The sequence below is a fragment of the Podarcis cretensis genome, assembly GCF_951804945.1.
Source record: "Podarcis cretensis genome assembly, chromosome: 11".
NCBI classification, from domain to species: domain Eukaryota; kingdom Metazoa; phylum Chordata; class Lepidosauria; order Squamata; family Lacertidae; genus Podarcis; species Podarcis cretensis.
In genome coordinates, this window is record NC_137180.1 from 56,227,257 (window position 1) to 56,245,560 (window position 18,304).

General features: G+C 50.1%; 1 protein-coding gene and 1 long non-coding RNA gene across 4 annotated transcripts in view; both read right to left on the minus strand.

The window, feature by feature from the left end:
- Positions 1 to 18,304, minus strand: part of LOC307226408 — a 304,430-nt gene that overhangs the window by 47,387 nt on the left and 238,739 nt on the right. The window lies entirely within an intron of this gene.
- The window catches only part of CTIF (cap binding complex dependent translation initiation factor), a 192,390-nt gene that overhangs the window by 40,131 nt on the left and 133,955 nt on the right, over positions 1 to 18,304 (minus strand). For 2 of the 3 annotated variants that reach the window (XM_079994876.1, XM_079994874.1), the window contains 2 exons: positions 11,997 to 12,435; positions 7,898 to 8,227 (listed from right to left, as the gene is read on the minus strand). In XM_079994876.1, the coding sequence (XP_079851002.1) occupies positions 7,898 to 8,227; positions 11,997 to 12,435 (769 nt within the window). The remainder of the gene's footprint in view (positions 1 to 7,897; positions 8,228 to 11,996; positions 12,436 to 18,304) is intronic. The other variant, XM_079994875.1, reaches the window with a different exon arrangement.

Sequence of the window (18,304 nt, forward strand, 5' to 3'; positions counted from 1 at the left end):
CGCTTTTGCACAGCCTGTAAAAAAAGCTTTGATCAAAACTCTGAAAATCTTGAGGTTCCTCTCTGTGAGAATTTCCCGATGGGGAAATCTAGCAAAACCAGGTGGAAAACAACACACTTTGAACCCGCCCCTTTGGTTGGACTTCCTGCCTTTGAAGAACAAAGCCTTCCATTCAGGGAGAAAAGTATCCTGGCTCCCTTGCTACGGGTTCGCAGCTTGCAGAATAGCATCAAGGACAGCTGCGCGGAAGCCATTTTGACTTCCTTTACTGGATTCTGTCTGGCAGGTGGTGCATTTGAGGGCGCACCTTCCTTCGTAAACTCCCGTGAGATGCACAGATGAAAAGCATTCTGCAATTGTCGGGTTTTTATTATTATTAATAACGCTGCTACAAGCCAATCACCTGCACACAATCCTCAGGGGAGTGATTCTCAATCTGTTACGGCAGATAACTGTTCACTCACCAAAATAACTCATCAGACCTTGATAAATGATGGAGACTTCCGCGATTCCCCCCCCCCTCTCTCGCGGAGCACAAATCATAAACCATAAAGACCTCGACACTGAGGGAGAAGGAAGTTGTAAACCCTACACTACAAAGTTAAATGCGTTTGCTTGTCTGGGTCCTTTAATGAAACTATTCCATTTCTATTTTATAGCTTTGCCTTTGTAAATACTATATTCATATCCACAGGATCCATGTTCCTGGCAAACGTTTTGGTTCAAGGCCCGATCCAAAGAGAGGCTTTTTTAAATGCCTGAGGCAGGAGGCACAAATGTTCTGCAACCTCCCAATTCTCATTTTGGAAAGACATGTTCAGGAACACCTCTGGTGCCCCGATGTCGATTCACAGGAGAAGGAAATAATTCAGGTTTTTAATTGCCTCAGGCTTTAAAAACATCAAGCATCAAAATCACGTCTGTCTACTTTAAGATGTGATTTAGAAACATGTACATTGAGATAAAATGTGCATTTTAATGCATTTTATGATAAAAGTATTTTATGAATTTCTGTGTGGATTTTAAATCAATCGAAGGAAATAATTCAGTTTTTAATTGCCTCAGGCTTTATAAACACCAAGCATCAAAATCACGTCTGTCTACTTTAAGATGAGATTTAGAAACACGTACATTGAGGTAAAATGTGAAATTTTAATGCATTTTATGATAAAAGTATTTTATGAATTTCTGTGTGGATTTTAAATCAATAAATCAATCACAGTTTGAAGTAGAAACGGGAAGGAACGGACTTAATGAATGAACACATGTGAACTTGACATGGTCCAGAAACAGACCGATAGGGTATGGCATAAATTATATCACGCGCTACTGTGCAGGGAAATAAGTCAACCCTCAGCTGTCATTATTTGGTGATGATGACCTTGTCTTTCCTCATTTTACATTTAGTTCGTCCCTCCGAGGATATGAAAATCTGGAGAATGGAACAGAGGTTAGAAAACCGGATTCCGTGAGCTGCTCAGTACTAAGTGAAGAGGACTTGCATCTCAGATGATGACTGGCAATATTAATGTTATTACGCTTAAACCCCACCTTTCTTTCAGTACGGAACCCAAGTCAAGCGTACACATGATTTTGAGGGGACCCCCTATCGTTCAGATGCAACTTCCCAGGCCTCCCTCCAGACCACACCCACTTTTTCAAAGCCACGCCCCTCAGCGGTCCTGCTTTACGCCCCAAATGTCTTTGAACTCTGGATGGATGGAGACGGATCTATGAGATGCCCACAGGAACTCAGCTCTCAGCTGTGGCTCCTAGAAGCTGTCAGCATGTGACAGTGGCCACACCCTGGGAACGGCTTCGACTGGCCGGCTAGACCCGGTGAGGGTAGCCAATGGGTCTCTCAAACCCTTGTTGAGTAAGGGGCTTCCCCTACAAGGCTACAATGGATCGAGCAGATAAGAGCAATGGTGAATCCAATGGTCAAGAACATGGGCTGGTCCAGCCGTGGGCTGGTTCACTGCCTCTCAGATCTTGTGGCAGGCCAGAGAAGTGGCGGGGAGCTGGAAGAAGAGATGAGGGGGGCAAGTAGTCCTCCTCTCCACCCCCCACCATTGCACTTACCTTCCCAGGGGCTGCCACCGCCACCACCACCACTGCTTCTTCTTCTCATGAGTAGGCAGAGCAAGCTTGTCCACTGCGATGTCTGGCCCACAGGAGCACCAGGGGGTGGCAGCGGAGGGAAGGTGAGCGGCGCAAAAGGGCTGGCTCCGGAGGGGGGCTGCTTAGAATGGCGCTCAGCCCAGGGGCGAAGGAAGGCGTCGTGACACCCGGGGCAGATGTCACGACCTAAGGCGCATGTGCGGCATTGCTTCGTATGACTCATGCACTGTACATAGTGACGCCGCACATGCGCTGTATAGCGGTTTGCCGCCGGCGCCTCTCCAACGCAGTACGGACAGTGCTAGGGATCCCTCTGGCACCCCTACAGCTGTGAGCAGAGACTCCTGGCACTGTCTGTATGGCGCTGCAGTGGCCCCGGTGGCAAACCACTAAGTACAGCGCATGTACGGCGTCGCACGCATGCACATAGTGATGCCGCACATGCGCTATATAGCGTTTTGCCGCCAGCGCCAGGATCCTCTGCTCACGGCTGCAGCTGTGAACGGGGGATCCTCCAAAGGCAGCTGCGGCAGTGCAATGGCCGCTCGCGCCGCCGCTCGCTGACTTCTTGTCACCCCCACAGGCATATAACCCGGGGTGTACTGCCCCCCAACCCCCCCGTTGCGTCGCCACTGGCTCAGCCAGCTTAGACCAGCCCCCTTCCTCCTCTAGGCAGGGCGGGGAGAAGCCAGGAGGAGGGAGGGAGGAGGCGCTGTGGTGTGTGGGAGGGGGGAGGGAAATGGAATGGCTCGGGGGGGGAATGGCGCAGCTCGAATGAACAGAATCCCCACGCCGATCCATGGACAGATCCTGAAGGCAATTGAGCCTGATCCAGTCCGTGGGTCTTAGTTTGCCAACCCCTGGTCAAGAAGGTGGTTTCTGCAAGCGCTGTAGGGGGAAATGAGGGGTAGATGGGGCTCGTCAATCTGGGAAGATAGCCCATCTAGGAGAAGGAAAACTCTGGCCCTAAACCGCCGCTGCCTTGAGGGACAAGAAAAGGCTAATGAGCACACCCTACACAAATTTGCAGACGGCTGGATGGCGCCTCCTTCTGGCAGCTCCTGCCGCCAAGCTGGTGCCAAGCATCTTGCTCTGCTTTCCTCTAGATCACATCAGTGAGAGTGGGGTTGTGCCATCTGGGTAGCCCAGAACCCCCAAACACACCGTCCAGGCTCGCACCCCACAGAGGTCACTTTGGTGCGGCTAACACAGCGCACTCCATTGTCTCTCAAGAGGGACGGATGTCGACAACAGCACAAAGCTAAAATTTATTTATGTTGCTCCGCCCTCGTTTGCTCCTGGCCCCTCCCACCCTGGCAATGGTGGCCCCCAGGAAGTTGCTCAGAAGAGAATGTGTCCCTTGGGCTAAGGGAGGCTTCCCCTCTCCAGCTTCAGGCCTTATCTTGGGATGTGTCTCAATCTCCTTTTTCACGCCCTCTTGTCTTGCAACATCCCTGTCGTGTCAATAACTGCATACGGATCTGGCAGTTTTAGTGCTTCTCCCCTGACCCCACCTCCTCTCCCGAAAGGTATCACATCCTTCTGTTTGATGTGTTGTTAGGAACGGTTGCTAAGGAGAGAAGGGTTCTATTACAATCCCAGTGATGCCCTCTCTATTAATACACTTTGCTATGCATACTTTAGAAGCAGACACCTCTCGGTTATAAAGAGCACGCAGATTTCAACAGAGGAATACTTTAACTTAGGTTACATACCCGGAGCTTGCAGGCAAGCCAATTAACGTCCGTTCCTCCCCACCCACAAACACACACTCCGGCCAATGCAACTGCTGGTATTTATAACAATGGTCGCCAGAAGACTCCCAGGGGGAGTATCTTTCCAAACTCCACAATCACAGGTCTCCCTCCCTCACGTTCTTAGAAAATGGAATGGATTGCCTCTTCTCGGTGGGGTTACCTCGATGAGGTATTTCCACATCCATTGCTGCAGCTGGAGGTGGCCTCAGTGGCGCAGAACGCCTTCCACCAGCTTCGGCTGGTGCCCCAGCTGCACCCCTGTCCGCACATAGCCTAGCTTCTGTCACCTAAGCTCTGGCAACCTCTAGGTTAGATTACTGCAACACGTGGAGCCACCTCTGAAGCCTGTTGAAAACTTCAGCCGGTGCAGAATTCAGTGGCCAGGTTGCTCAGATATAATGGGTTTGAACATATGATACCCATCCTGGCCTGAGTGCACCAGATCTCAGAATTCTGGGCCCAATTCTGAGCATTGCACACCATGTATGATGGTCCACTATCACGTGAGTGAGGGGACACACACACCCTTTTTCAACCCAAGGGCCGATTCCGTCATGGCCAACCTTTCTGAGGGCCACATATCATAGGTGACGGACAGACGCCACTCTCCATTCTCCAACCAGGCAAGGAAGAGGCATTTTCACAGTTTAAGGAGGAGTAAACATAAAAAGGAGTTACAAGAGCATAGCAGGGCCAGTGAAGGTGATAGGAGCCAGCCAGCCATAAATCACACTGGGCAAGTTGGAGTTAACTCTTTATGGGCAAAAGCAGGATCTAATGAGCACAGCATCTCATCTCTGCCAGGCCTTTGCCCAAGGAAGCAGTTGTGGAGAGACTGAAGGTCCCTGCCTTCCCACTGCTGCTGAAATCCCCTCCTCTCCAGGGTCTTTCCCAAGCAATCTGAGACTGCACCTCCACAAAGCTAACTTCTCCTCCGCCCTCTTCATGCCTCTCCTGGTTCTGGGAGACAGGAGAGGGGAGCTTGTTGCAGCAGGAGGGGGAGACACCCTGGCTTCTTCCCCAACCTGGCTCATCTTGGCCTCTCTCCTCCCTCTACTCCCTCCCTCTCTCTGCCACCAACTCTCCCAGCTCACTAAACCCTGTTACCTCTTCAGCTTCTGCCACCGCCTCCTCCCACTGACCACTCATTAACACCCCACCACTCATTAACACCCCACTACCAATTCCTGGGCTCTGAGCCTTCTTCCCTTGGGGGCTCCCCAGCTGGTTCCTCCCACCATTCCTCTGCATCCAACCAGTCTGTGGTAGAAGGGTGCAGCCTGCGTAGGATTTAGAGGGCCAGGCAAACAGGTTGTGTGGCCCCCAGCCCTGCCAGTGCTTGAGTGTGTTAGGCCCTCTGCTGAAGCTTGCTGCGAGACTGGTTCTTGCCAGCTTGCCTAAGCCTTTGCAGCCATTTGCTTCTGAGTCCACAGGGCCTTCTTTAAAAACACGAGCATCTGTTAGGCCCATATGCGAGGGGTTCAGGTCGACTGTTCCTGCTCAGTGGCTGGACTGAGAATTCAGAGGCTTTAGCGGTAATGAGGAAAGATGCTTATCCCCTATTTATCACACCCTTGCACAGCCTGGCAACATCAGGCTAAAAAAGGTCCTTCACCCTTCGGGGATAATGCACAGGGCCTCCAAAGGCTTTATCGTGAATTCAATTCTGCCTTAATCCCTGGTGAGAAGGAGGTGTGAACTTAACCCCTGCTGCTAGCTCCTCCTAACCAAAGCCTGTTTCGTGTTTTATCAGGAAGTTGGCAACAACTCGCATTGATGACAGTTTTATATTCAACCTGGAAACACTGGTGATTGAGGTTCCACCCCCAAAACCCAGATTCCTGGAATTTTTTTAGTTGCCTTGTCTTGAGGCACATTCGGCTTTGTGATAACCTTGCCCGGTAGGTTTGGCTGACAGAAGCATTGACTAGTCGGTCGCCATCTCTCCAGAGCAGGAACTTGAATCGGGGTCACCTCTGTTCACCTGCTGCACTACATGGCTCTCGCAGTTGCAAAATGACAGCTGTCAGTCAGCACTGAGCCCGGCATCTTGTTTTCTATAGGGATCCAGCCCTGTACGGCTTACTCCCGATTGAAATGCAGAGTGTTTGAGGATCGGGACATTCACAGGGAAACCAAAATGTTTGTTTAGAAAGCTATTGTACTACCAATCTTACTGTATGCTTGTGAAACATGGACCACTTATAAACGCCATCTCCAACTCCTCGAAATATTCCACCAACGGTGTCTCCGAAAATTTTTACACATCACTTGGGAAGACAGGCGAACTAATGCCAGTGTACTGGAAGAAGCAAAGATCACCAGTGTTGAAGCATGGATTCTTCAACATCAACTTTGTTGGACTGGTCATGTTGTGTGGATGCCTGATTATCGTCTTCCAAAGCAACTACTCTATTCCGAACTTAAAAATGGAAAGCGTAATGCTGGTGGTCAACAAAAGAGGTTTAAAGACTCTCTCAAGGCAAATTTAAAAAAATGTAGTATAAATGCTGAAAACTGGGAAACACTTGTCTGCAAGCACTCCAATTGGAGAACAGCCTTTACCAAAGGTGTCATGGGCCTTGAAGACACTCGAACTCAGAACGCGGGGGAGTAACACACCAAGAGGAAGGCACGCTTGGCAAATCCACACCGCGATCAACCCCCGCCCGGAAACCAATGTCCCCACTGTGGAAGGACGTGTGGATCCAGAATTGGCCTCCACAGTCACTTACAGACTCATTTAAAACCATGTTTATGGAAGACAATGTTACTTGGCTACGAAGAACTGACACCAATAATTTTAAGGTGAACTCATTGTTGCTTGATCCCCAGCATGGACAGGACATATATTCACTGTATATTCAGAAGGGTTTGAAGAAACTAGGCTGACCATTCATGGCTTCCTCCAAAGAATTGTGGGAAATGTAGTTGCAGGAGAGTGTTGAGAATCTGGCATTAAGACAAACCCAGTTATGACACACAGCAACAACCCCGCAGAGGTCTGTGGCTGGGAACCAGGGCAGTTTAAAGGTATTTTAAACTGGTTTAAATTTGTAGTGTGGACACACCTTACTGTGTAGCCACAGAACACCCTCACTTTTCTGGGACAGGAAGCAAAGGTCTTACAGGTCTTAAGACATAAACAACATATGATGCAGCTTACCGAGGTTAACCCTGCTCTCTTCCAGGCTTGGAAAAAACCTTTTGTTGTCTTGTTCCAGCGTGGAGAGAGGGCTGGGGGACATGACCTCTGCGGGCAGATGTCCTCCTGGATCCAAGTCTGTTCCTCTATGATGGCACAGACACACCAACTGAGTTCCACTGGGGAGGCCCGATTCTGGTGCAGGGCTTACTCTATGGCGCTTCCATACATGCAATGAAGGTCTGCCTTGCAACGTCTTGTGGGAAAAGCCTTCATGGTCCTGTGAGAGGTTTGACCCCCTCCCTCCCTCCCTCCACCTGCCTCTTTTAGCCTCTTCAGGCCACCAGATTCACACACGATTTCAAAATTCTATGCAAACCACTTTCAGAAGCCGCCTGTCTGCTGGGCCCTTCATCCTCAGGGCAGGTACCCAAGGCTACCTAACCTGTCCTGCCTCCCCCAAATCTATGGAGGCCGCCCATCAGTTCAAAACTAAAACAAAGTCCAAAACCACAGAATCGGTAGTACAGATCCACCTGGTCTTACAGTGAGATGAACATGTGCTTTGGAGAGACCACACAATTGCCAAAGCGGGCATTCAAAATAGAACAGGAGGCGGGCAGCGCCTATAAAATTATATCAGTCCATCGTAACCATGAAACGCTCGTGTAAACAAACACAGAAATGCTGCCCTGGGTTCCCCCTCCCTCTCTCCCCCTTTATGCTTTCATTTTTCTAAAATTAATTGGGTGAGAATGGAACGAAGGAGGCAGCTCAAGCACGGTCAGAACTTACGGACTTCTCTCTCTGTAAGCGACGGCATGCCAGCAGCAGCAGCGGCAGCAAAAGCAGTGGCTGCGATTTGTCTGGTTACCTGTAGCATGTTGAGAAGGAGGCTTCGGAACTTGGTGCCTTCCACCATGAAGAGCGCCATCTTGTCACAGAGCTTGGCAGCCATGGAGGCAAAGCTGCGGTCCGTCACGGCCTTCTGGTAAATGGTCCTAACTATCTCCCCGAGCATCTCCTCGGAGTTGGTGGAGTTCTGGGCCTCCTCCATGAAGTTGGTGAGCTTGGAGTCCACCCCGCTGCTGTTGTTCCGCATGCTGTTGAGAATTTCAATTAGTTTGTCCATTTTGTTCTTTTGAGGGTTGGTGGACTCCACGGCCACTTCGTCCTGATCCGTGAAAAGGGAAAGACAAGGCATCTGTTATGCAAGGGAAACGTGGAGCGGGGGCGGGGGGGGGGGGGGAGAGAGAGAAGAAAAAGGAAGGAAAGAAAAAGAAAAAGGAAAAAGACAGATCAGCACAGTTGCACCAAGCAAACGACAACTTTGGAAGCATGGAAGGAGGCCTATGCAATTAAAGTATACATTAAGCATGCTGCGAAAAATCTGAACTTGCAGTGAGGAGCAGCTAAAGTTTTAACCGGTGCTTGGACCCAACATCCAAGGGCGAGTCTACACTGCACACTGAATCCCATGTAACTGTCTCAACTCAGTTGGGGCAGGGGCATATAGCTCAGGGGCTAGATGCAGAAGGTTCCGGGTTTAAATAATAATAATAATAATAATTTATTTTTATACCCCGCCCATCTGGCTGGATTTCCCCAGCCACTCTGGGCGGCTTCCAACAGAACACTAAAACAGTGTTTCCCAACCTTGTGCCTCCAGCTGTTTTTGAACTACAACTCCCATCATCCCTGACTAGCAAGACCAGTGGCAAGGGATGATGGGAATTGTAGTCCAAAAACAGCTGGAGGCACAAGGTTGGGAAACACTGCACTAAAATACAATAACCTATTAAACATTAAAAGCTTCCCTAAACAGTCTCTGTCATCTTCAGGTAGGACTGGGAGCAGGGGCAGAGGAAGGGGGGTGCGGTGGGGGTGGTCCACCCTGGTTGTCACCACTGAGGTGTGGTGACAAAATGGAGGACGGCACTCACTGCAGGGCCTGCAGCGTACCCGAGCCAGGCGTCTCTCCTGGGAGAGACAAGGTGGCTTGGGCGCGCGCAGACTCCGTGCTGTCCAAACGGTCCGCCCGCTGCCTCCCCCCCAGCAGTAGGGCAGGGCTTAGTGGGAGGGGGCAGACAGACTCCTTGGAGGCCCAGCGGAGCGTCTTGCCCTGGCTGGCCCCACCCCTGGGCACAGGGCACACGAGCCACCCCAGGCGCCCAATTGGCTTGCTCCACCGCTGATTAGGAGACAATCTTGCCTGAAACCCGGGAGAGAGACTGCCAGTCAGAGCGGACAATTTAGAGTTTGATGGACCAATGGCCTGACTCAATATAAACCCTGTGTTCCTATGCTCACCAGGCAACTAACTAGACCGGCTCGGCTCAGATATGCAAAGCTTCAGAAATGGAACTGCATAAAGTGCCTATAGGCTCCTCTTCTGGGAACAAATCTTAAGGAAACCACAGCAATCAAAAGACAAACCTATTCCAAGCAAACATCTGGATAGGCCTCCGAGTTCAAAACTCTGCAGCCAAATGGGCCACTTTTTAAGGATGGAAGCTCTGTGCTTTTAACAACCACCTGGTAGAAAGAATTGAAGGAATGCAGCTGTCTCCTGTTGAAAAACCATACATGCTGAATTTCTGCCGCACGTTGCAGGCTAAGAAAAGCTTTCTAAGAAAAGAGGTGTTCGGCAGTGCAAGAGACTCCTTTAGGTGGTGGTATAGGCTCTTTGTCCTTGGAGGTTTTTAAGCAGAAGTTGGATCTCTCATGGGTGCTTTGGTTGAGGAAAATTAGCGCAATAAATGCTATCTTTCCATAACTGGTTTCTGGGCACTTGTCTGTGGCAACGTTTTTAAACAAGAGGTGATAGATAGGGGTGAATGTATATTGTTTTTGGGGGTATTAGTCCTCGTAGGCAAAAGCAACAAACAGCATAGAGTGACACCTAGTGGCAAGACGTGGAATTAGAGGACACTGCGCTGGACCTGTTAAGGCAGAAAACCAATGACATATAGCGACACCTAGTGGCAACAGACTTCCTAATGCAAAGAGAAGACAGAGAGCAAAAGGAAATTCCGCAACAACCACATTTTTCTATAGGATCAACCTTCCCTTAGTTCCACAGGACTCAACTCTGAACATAAATGCACATACCCTGGAAAAAGCCAACTAAAACATATCAGTGGTGTCCTATATAAATATATATACATATCTGTGCATATATCTATACTCCCATGTGGGTTTGAACACAATCCATCACAGACCTTTGTGAAGATGAAAAAATATACCTGCGTGATGAAAACAATACATGATGTTCCTAGTAAGGAGAACTACTAAAATGGACACCCCAGATTGTGGCTCGGAGCCACAATATTCAGAGATGTCTGTGCTGCGGGATGCTTATTGCAAACTCGGGGGGAAAGGTTGGCTCCCTGGGGTTTGTGGTTTCTCAATTCCAATCCACACTTTCCCCCTCCTCCTTCTCCCCCCTGCTCATGGCTTCCTTCTTACTTAGCAATTGCAGCATGGAATTCCTTCCCCTGCCACTTGGGATAGAAAGACCCCAATCTCTGGCTCGTGCCCATGCCAGCATCACATTAGGCTGGCAAAGCAGCAGCCCCACCACCCACATAAAGGGGTCCATTGTCTGTGGGTTATGCCAAGGTAAGCTGCCTAGGGAAGGGCTCGGACAGGATTTGTTTGTCTGCTAACCTCCTGGCTGTGTGTGCTTATTTTTAATCTTCTTGGAGAAGCAGGAAGTTGCTGCATTCCCACTGCACTACAAGCGGCGATGATAATGTCAATGAACACATAGCATTTGTGCAGCTAAGAATCCACAAACGCGACTCTCACTTTGAACTGGCAGGAGCAGCACGGCTCCCTCTAGCTCAGCCTTTCTCGACCTGTGGGTCCCCAGATGTTGTTGGACTACAACTCCCATCACCCCTAGCTAGCAAGGCCAGAGCTCAGGGATGATGGGAGTTGCAGTCCAACAACATCTGGGGACCCACAGGTTGAGAACCGCTGCTCTAGCAGCTTCCACCCTTCTGCACAAGAAGTGGCTCCCTTTGCCTTTGGGGGGGGGGAAGAGCACAGGATATACCTGCAATGTTTCTGGTCCTCATGGTGCAGAGCAAAATGTGCATGCTAAGCCAGTTCTAAGAAGGGGTCAGGAACCGGCAAAGGCCTCTCTGAGAGCTCCAGAGATAAGAGGGAAAGGGATTTTGCACTGCCCCTTTCTCCAAACAGCTTAGACCTCCCCTGTGAAAACTGCTGGGCAAATAAGTGCACACCTACGTATTTTTCACTCCAGACCATAAGGCGCACCTAGTTTTTAGAGGAGGAAATCAAGAAAAAAAATATTGGATCCTGCTCGTTGTCTTGGCTTCCTCTTTAGCCGTGCGCAACCTCTCCGGCTGGGAGAGGCTGCGCGCAGCTATGGCAATACCCCCACCTCCTGCAAAAGCCCACAGGAGCCGCACACTCCTTAAAGGAGTGCGCGGCTCCTGTGGGCTTTTCTACGAGGAGTGAGAAGGGACTGACTGGCTGCGTCAGTCTCTTCTTCCTCCTGGGGAAAAGCCCGCAAGAGCCGCATGAAGCCTGTGTGTGGCTCTTGGCGGCTTTTCCTGCTTGCCTCCCCCCTGCATTCGCTCCATAAGGCACACACACATTTCCCTTTACTTTTTAGGAGGGGAAAAGTGTGTCTTATGGAGCGAAAAATAACAGCAGGGGCAGCTTCGCCCCACTTTGCTGATTGAGCCCAAACCGAATATGCTTCCCTGCCCTGCTGCCGCCACTGCAGGCCGAGAAGCAGGAGCCAATTTCGGATGAGACCCTGCCCAAAATTGGCACTGACGCTGGTGCTGCTTCTCCGCCAGTGGCGGAGGCAGCAGGGCAGCTGGGCACCTGCAGGAGTGCCGCTTCCGCCGCCCGAGGCAGTGGCTTCCCCCTACCTAACGTCTGGGCTGGGGATGGGAGCCTGCGTTTCAGCTTGCTTCAAGGGGCAAGGGAGTCACCTTCTCTTTTAGCCTCCTGCGTAGTCTGTCTTTGGAGGACTGGAGCAAGTTGATTTTGGGCCTCTCGCTTATCCGCTCGTGGAGGCTGTCTTTCCGCCTGCTCTCCGGGTCCTGGATGTACTGCGGCGACTGCCTGTCCGTGCCTTCGCTGCCGCGGTGGACCTCCAGGGGGATGTGCACCGTGCAGACAGAGGTGTCCTCGATTTTCAGGTTCTCAGTCTCTTTGGCATTTCTGTGCGCCTCCTTGTCGTTGGGCGAGTGTTTCTGGTTGTGGTGCCACCGCCGGTTTTGGCTGTAGCCGTGGTGGCCGGGCCGGCCTGCCGAGTGCGGCACTTGGCCTCCCTGCGAGGGCTTCTGGTGTTCCCTGTTGTGTTTGGCCGTGCCCTGTTGGTGCTCCGTGTGTTGCTGAGACTTGTTTCCCCCAGGAGCCCTTTGTCTCCTGCAAAGACAAGCAGAGGGGGTTATTGACTTGGTCCTCTTCATTTAAAAAAATAAATAAAAATAGTGAATCCGTTAGCACATTTTTTTCCATTTGTAATTACATAAATCAATTTTCACATTACCAAAACCTCAGTAAAAGGTAAAGGTAAAGGTACCCCTGCCCGTACGGGCCAGTCTTGACAGACTCTGGGGTTGTGCGCCCATCTCACTTAAGAGGCCAGGGGCCAGCGCTGTCCGGAGACACTTCCGGGTCACGTGGCCAGCGTGACATCGCTGCTCTGGCCAGAGCCAGAGCCGCACACGGAAACGCCGTTTACCTTCCCGCTGGTAAGCGGTCCCTATTTATCTACTTGCACCCGGAGGTGCTTTCGAACTGCTAGGTTGGCAGGCGCTGGGACCGAGCAGCGGGAGCGCACCCCGCCACAGGGATTCGAACCGCCGACCTTTCGATCGGCAAGCCCTAGGCGCTGAGGCTTTAACCCACAGCGCCACCTGCGTCCCTCAGTACAGATACCTTAAAAAATATCGAATGAACTCCCCCCCCCCCCGCCCGGAGCAACAATAAAACTCCCAGAACAGTTGTAAAGCTAAGCAGGGTCAAATAGGATGGGGGAAGCACATGTTGAGATTCCTGCATTGCAAGGGGTTAGACTAGATCAGGCATAGGCAAACTTGGCCCTCCAGATGTTTTGGGACTACAACTCCCATTATCCCTGACTGCTGGTCCTGTTAGCTAGGGATGATGGGAGCTGTAGTTCCAAAACATCTGGAGGGCCAAAACATCTGGGGTCCCTCCCAATCCTATGATTTTATGATTCTATAAACTGCAGATAAAGAGCATAAAGAAATAACTATTACAGCAGGTTGAAAGCAGCACAAGTTTGGACATTACCATTGAATTTATTGCTCCGAGCATTATAAAAAACACCTGTTTCCTCATAAACCTGTTCATATGTATTCTTTTATAATAAGGTAGCTTAATCATAGTTCGATGGACCAAACCTTCTCGATTCATTCAGATATAGTAGGAATATATATTCTTCCCCCGTATCACTTTTTAGCTATTATAATCTTAGCTGCAATTATAAGGTGAATAATTATTTCATGATCATTTTCCATTATATCATCTTGTAGATAACCAAACAGAAATATTTTAGGTTCCAAGGGGATATGGTATCCTAATATATCAGCGATATCAGTCTGAATGGATTTCCAAAATATTTCCAATGGATGATAATTCTGGAAGATATGCATGTGATCTGTTTTCTTTTGGTTGTTTTTGTACCTGCACCTGCATTTGGGAACACCCAAGGGCTTTAGGGACGCGGGTGGCGCTGTGGGTTAAACGACAGAGCCTAGGACTTGCTGATCAGAAGGTTGGCAGTTCGAATCCCCACGACAGGGTGAGCTCCCGTTGCTTGGTCCCTGCTCCTGCCAACCTAGCACTTCGAAAGCATGTCAAAGTGCAAGTAGATAAATAGGTACCGCTCCGGCGGGAAGGTAAACAGCATTTCCATGCACTGTATGCCGGCTCCCTTGACCAATAAAGCGAGATGAGTGCCACAACCCCAGAGTCGGTCACGACTGGGCTTAATGGTCAGGGGCCCCTTTAACTTTAAGGGCTTTAGAGGATCTTCTGCCTCCCAGACATTAATGAGAGAACTCACCAACAGTATCTGACATTATACTGACAGTGTATGGGCTTTACTCACTTATTTTTTAATAAAATACCCATCTACTGATATTTCAGCAATAATAATAATAATACTCAGGACAGTGTTTCTCAAACTTCGTTCTTCAGCTGTTATTGGACTACAACTCCCATCTTCTCTGACCACTGGTCCTGTAGCTAGGGATGATGTGTGTTGTAGTCCAATAACAGCTGGGGACCAAAATTTGAGAAACACTGACATAGGAGGTTGGAAGGTACAGAAGCTAGGAGGGTGGCAGGGCAGTTTTCGGTGGTGCAGCCTAGTCTATGGAGCACTGTCTCCCCAAATGTAATCTCAAAACACCAATTGAAAACGTTCTCATTCATTCGGGCATCTGGCCTGTGATTTATTCTAGCCTGGGTAACACCGCCTCCCCATAGAGATCTGTTTGTTGTGCCTATGCTGTTAGGTGTCGTTGCCGTCCTTGTTATTTTAAAAACAATTTATTTTGTGGAGGCGTCCTGTACTCTGGATCAGAAGAAGGGTGGAGCAGAAAAAACACCCAACAGGCAAACAAAAAGACAAACAAACAAATTGGCACCCCAGAAAATAAGATATTGCAGCAGCAGGTGTTAATGTGGCAGCGACAGCCCCACTCTGCCAGATATCATTTGTGAATCGCTTCCGCCAAAACCCCCCGAAGCGATTTAACAATAAAACGTACCTAAAAACAATTTCGAGCTCAACACATATACAGATTGTATCCTGTTCTCTCTTTCTTTTGGAGTGTGGGGTAGAGATGTGGGATGTGCTTTAAATGTCCACAGCCTGGGACAAAACTCTCCACTCAAGTGGCTTGTTGGAAAAAGGAAAGGCTTTTGTAGACGCCAAGAGGATAACAGAGACAGAGCCTGTCTGACGTGGGGTGATACATGCAGCGGCTACTTGTACAGGGAATCTCCTTATTACTTCTTATCAGGAGCACCCTGGGCAAGAAGCTGCATTGGTGCCGCTCCTGCCCCCTTGGCAAAGAGAGCGCCCAGATGTCACAGGTGCCCCCTAGCTAAAGAGACACACACGGCAGATAGTTAACTCTGCATTGTCAAAAGCGGACACTTACAGTCATTTCTACGACTCCAAATACCCACAGGCATCAGTCCGGTGTGCCCACCTGGAACCTTCTCAGGCTTCGCCTGCCTGCAGGCACTTTGAACCGGCGCAATGTATTAGCAGAGCTCAAAATGTCTGAAACCGGTATCGCGATCCGTACACCATATTGTTTTCAGACCATTTATCAATATATTGCCCAGTTCTACTCAGCCCTAGGGATGCAGGTGGCGCTGTGGGTTAAACCACAGGGCCTAGGACTTCCTGATCAGAAGATTGGTGGTTCGAATCCCCGTGACGGGGTGAGCTCCCATTGCTCAGTCCCTGCTCCTGCCAACCTAGCAGTTCAAAAGAATGTCAAAGTGCAAGTAGATAAATAGGTACCGCTCTGGCGGGAAGGTAAACGGTGTTTCCGTGTGCTGCTCTGGTTCGCCAGAAGCGGCTTAGTCATGCTGGCCACATGGCCTGGAATCTTTACGCTGGCTCCCTCGGCCAGTAAAGCGAGATGAGCACCGCAATCCCAGAGTCTGCCACGACTGGACCTAATGGTCAGGGGTCCCTTTACCTTTACTCAGCCCTATCCAGAGATGCTGGGGATTTGAACCCGGGACCTTTGGCATGCAAAGAATGCACCTTCGTCTAGAGCTACAGCCCTTCCCTTCCTGCAAAAGCTTGAAGTCGCAGCCGACCCCTAGAGCCTTTTGTTGTCTCCTAGATAAAATCAAGTACAGAAGTCAACGATCCAGTTTTGCCAAACCCTGCAAACGAGGCAGATCTCTGTCCCGTGTAGTCATAACACAGTGACTGCCTCCAAGCCCTACACTTCCTTTTACAACCAGAACAGCCCTGGGGTTAGGCCACCGTAATGACATGCCCCTCACCACAAAGATTGCATCTCTTATATTTATTTAAATCTGGGGGAAACCTACAAGCAAGTTATAACCCTAAAGTGATCGTTGGCTTTAGGGCTGTGATCCAAGCCTGCTTACTTGGAGGCAAGTGCTGCTGACGTCAGCGGAAGGGGCTTCCGGTAAAATCTGTCTAAGATATTTTGGTTAGAGGAAGGGGCTGACTGATGATACAGTAAATTTGCAAAGATGTGGAGTTCTTGCTCTCTTGCAGTACAGTGGTACCTTGGGTTACATACACTTCAGGTTACATTCGCTTCAGGTTACAGACTCCACTAACCCAAAAATAGTGCTTCAGGTTAAGAACTTTGCTTCGGAATGAGAACAGAAATCGTGCTCCGGCGGCGCGGTGGCAGCAGGAGGCCCCATTAGCTAAAGTGGTGCTTCAGGTTAAGAACAGTTTCAGGTTAAGAACAGACCTCTAGAACGAATTAAGTCCTTAACCCGTGGTACCACTGTACACATTTATTCGAGGCCTGAGAATGTCCAAGGACCACATGGCCATTTCAAATGGGTTTGCAAAAATTCATCCTCTCATCGCTTCTGCGTGTGCACCCCTTATCTCTTGCCTGTGCTCCCAGTTTCCCTGCCTCTCCATCTAACGCTTCCCTGTTGGCTGTCTCATATCACAACCCCTGCCTTAATTCCCCTTAGTAGAAGCAGCTCGGCTCGTGTAGGCAAACAGGGGCCCATCTATGGTCATAGCCCACTGACCACAGAGACTATGTTGGTGGAGCAGAAGTACCGCCTTGTAAAAATCCAGCATGGATGCCTTCTCGGCCCAGTATACCTGAAGGAGGGTGTCCACCCCCATCGTCCAGCCCAGACACTGAGGTCCAGCACTGAGGGCCTTCTGGTGGTTCCCTCACTGCGAGAAGCCAAGTTACAGGGAACCAGGCAGAGGGCCTTCTCGGTAGTGGCGCCTGCTCTGTGGAACGCCCTCCCATCAGATGTCAAGGAAATAAATAACTAACTTTTAGAAGACATCTGAAGGCTGCCCTGTTTAGGGATGTTTTTGATGTTTGATCGTGTTTTTAATATTCTGTTGGGAGCCGCCCAGAGTAGATGGCGAAACCCAGCCAGATGGGCGGGGTATAAATAATAAATTATTATTATATGATGATGATGGTTGTTATGTAGTGAAGTTTCACCCTGGGCCAGCAGGGGGATACTGTATATAGTTTTCACTCAGGTCTGTAGATTGTTTTCACTCAGGTCCACGTCAGTTATTTTAGGCGGGAACTCTGGGCTCTTGTTGCTACAATGTTGACAGCCGGCTGCCTATAAAAGCAGGCCGGCTGAGCTGTTTGCAGTCAGTTCTATTCCAGCTTACAAAATAAAGAGCTACTTGGAGAAATCGCTGTGTCGTCTGCTATGTCAACCCACAACTTAACACTGGCGACGAGGATGGGATCGATGGACATCAGAGCACAGCCAGATGCAGCCAGCCTCTGAACTGAGCTGAATCACTGAGCTGAATCACAGAGCGAAATCACTGAGCGAAATCACTGGACAGAACCAATTCAGAGCTGACTGTTCTGGCTAAGAGCACTGTGTTCCATCCATCGCCCTTCACGCCGGCATCGGAATCATGGCTTCACTTGTGCCTCTACCGCCGTTTGCGCCAGCCTCTGAATCATGGGATTCCTACCTCGCTCGGTTCGACTGCTACCTTCAAGCCAACGAGCTGACAGCAGTATCAAAGGATCGGAAGCGGGGCCTATTCCTCAGCCTCTGTGGGCCTGAGGTGTTTGAGACGGCCCGAGCATTGGTTGCGCCTGAAGCAGTCCAGGCAACACCATGGGACACGATCCAAGAGAAGCTCCGCAACCACTACGCACCAAAGCCGTCCAAGATTGCTGCCCGCCATGCGTTCTACTACCGGAACCAGGCAGAGGGGGAGTCAATCAACAACTACACCACCGCCCTGCGACAGGCTGCAATGCACTGTGAGTTCCGAGACTTAGACGATGCCCTGATGGATCGAATCGTCTGCGGGGTCCGGGACATCCATCTGCAACGGCGTCTCCTCGCCAAGCCAGACCTCATGCTACAGAAAGCCATTGAGGAGGCTGTGGCCTCAGAAGCTGCTGAACGCTCCGCCCAGGAGATCCGCAAGTCCAGCAGCCCGTGTTTTGCTAGGAAGCCAGTTCCGGTGCATCATGAAGAGGCCAGCAGTGATGAGGCATCCTCCAGTGAA